This window comes from Buceros rhinoceros, unplaced genomic scaffold (genome assembly GCF_000710305.1).
Source record: "Buceros rhinoceros silvestris isolate BGI_N320 unplaced genomic scaffold, ASM71030v1 scaffold21709, whole genome shotgun sequence".
Classification (NCBI taxonomy): Eukaryota; Metazoa; Chordata; class Aves; order Bucerotiformes; family Bucerotidae; genus Buceros; species Buceros rhinoceros.
Window position 1 is genome coordinate 2,836 of NW_010431205.1, and position 849 is coordinate 3,684.

General features: G+C 63.8%; 1 protein-coding gene across 1 annotated transcript in view; it reads right to left on the reverse strand.

Annotated features, from left to right (window-relative positions):
- Window positions 1-849, reverse strand: part of LOC104499801 (2-oxoglutarate dehydrogenase, mitochondrial-like) — a gene marked incomplete at both ends in the record, with an annotated part of 11,572 nt that overhangs the window by 2,827 nt on the left and 7,896 nt on the right. The window contains one exon of the mRNA XM_010143356.1: window positions 77-205. Within this exon, the coding sequence (XP_010141658.1) occupies window positions 77-205 (129 nt within the window). The remainder of the gene's footprint in view (window positions 1-76; window positions 206-849) is intronic.

Below are 849 nucleotides of genomic sequence, written 5' to 3' on the forward strand. Positions count from 1 at the left end.
CAGCTCCCGCCCCGAGCTGAGCCCCCGGAGACTGGTCTGGAAGGGACCCCGCAGGCATGGGGGATTTGCTCCTCACCTGGTTGTTCACCACAACGTGGACGGTGCCATGGGTGGTGTAGGAGGGCAGGTCGCTCAGGTGGAATGTCTCGTACACGATGCCCTGGCCAGCGAAAGCGGCGTCTCCGTGCAGGAGAATGGACATCACCTGCAAGACGTGAGGCCGCGGCGGTCAGCGGGGGCAGCCACCAGGACAGGGGCCCAGGCCTTGTCCCCGGGAGCCTTCCGCACCCCAGAAAGGACATGGAGCAGCTCATCAGTGCCCCCAGGGTCGGTGTGGAGCTGGCCACAGCTGGCACCACCACCAGGGCTACCCATCCTCCCCCCCGAGCAAGGGCGGCGCACTCAGGGTGTCCCAGTGGGGCATCAGGGTGGCACCCGGTGCACAGCAGCTGAGTGGCAACTCCCACCCGTAAACACGCACAAAGCCTTTTTCTAACTGGGGGAAGACGAAAAAATGCCCCTTTCTCCCATGGTGTCACCCCAGAAGACCTTCGGGCAGGAGCCGGGCTGGGCTCTGGCTACGGCTCTGGTGACGTGACTTTGCTGCTGAGCCCAGGGGCTGGCTGAGGCCACCGCCTGCCAGACGGGGACAGAGTTGGGCTATTTATATCCAGCCCTTGGGGTGTAGGAGGAAGGGAAGCACTTTGGATCTCACCCTTCTGCTTCTTGGTGTTGGAGACAGTTCTGCGATGAATCCAACAGCAAATAAACCCCCCTGCAGCCCCTTCCCTGCCTGCTCTCCCAGCCAGGTGCAGAGAGCTGCCTCCTGCTGCCGGCTCCCGCTCCCCC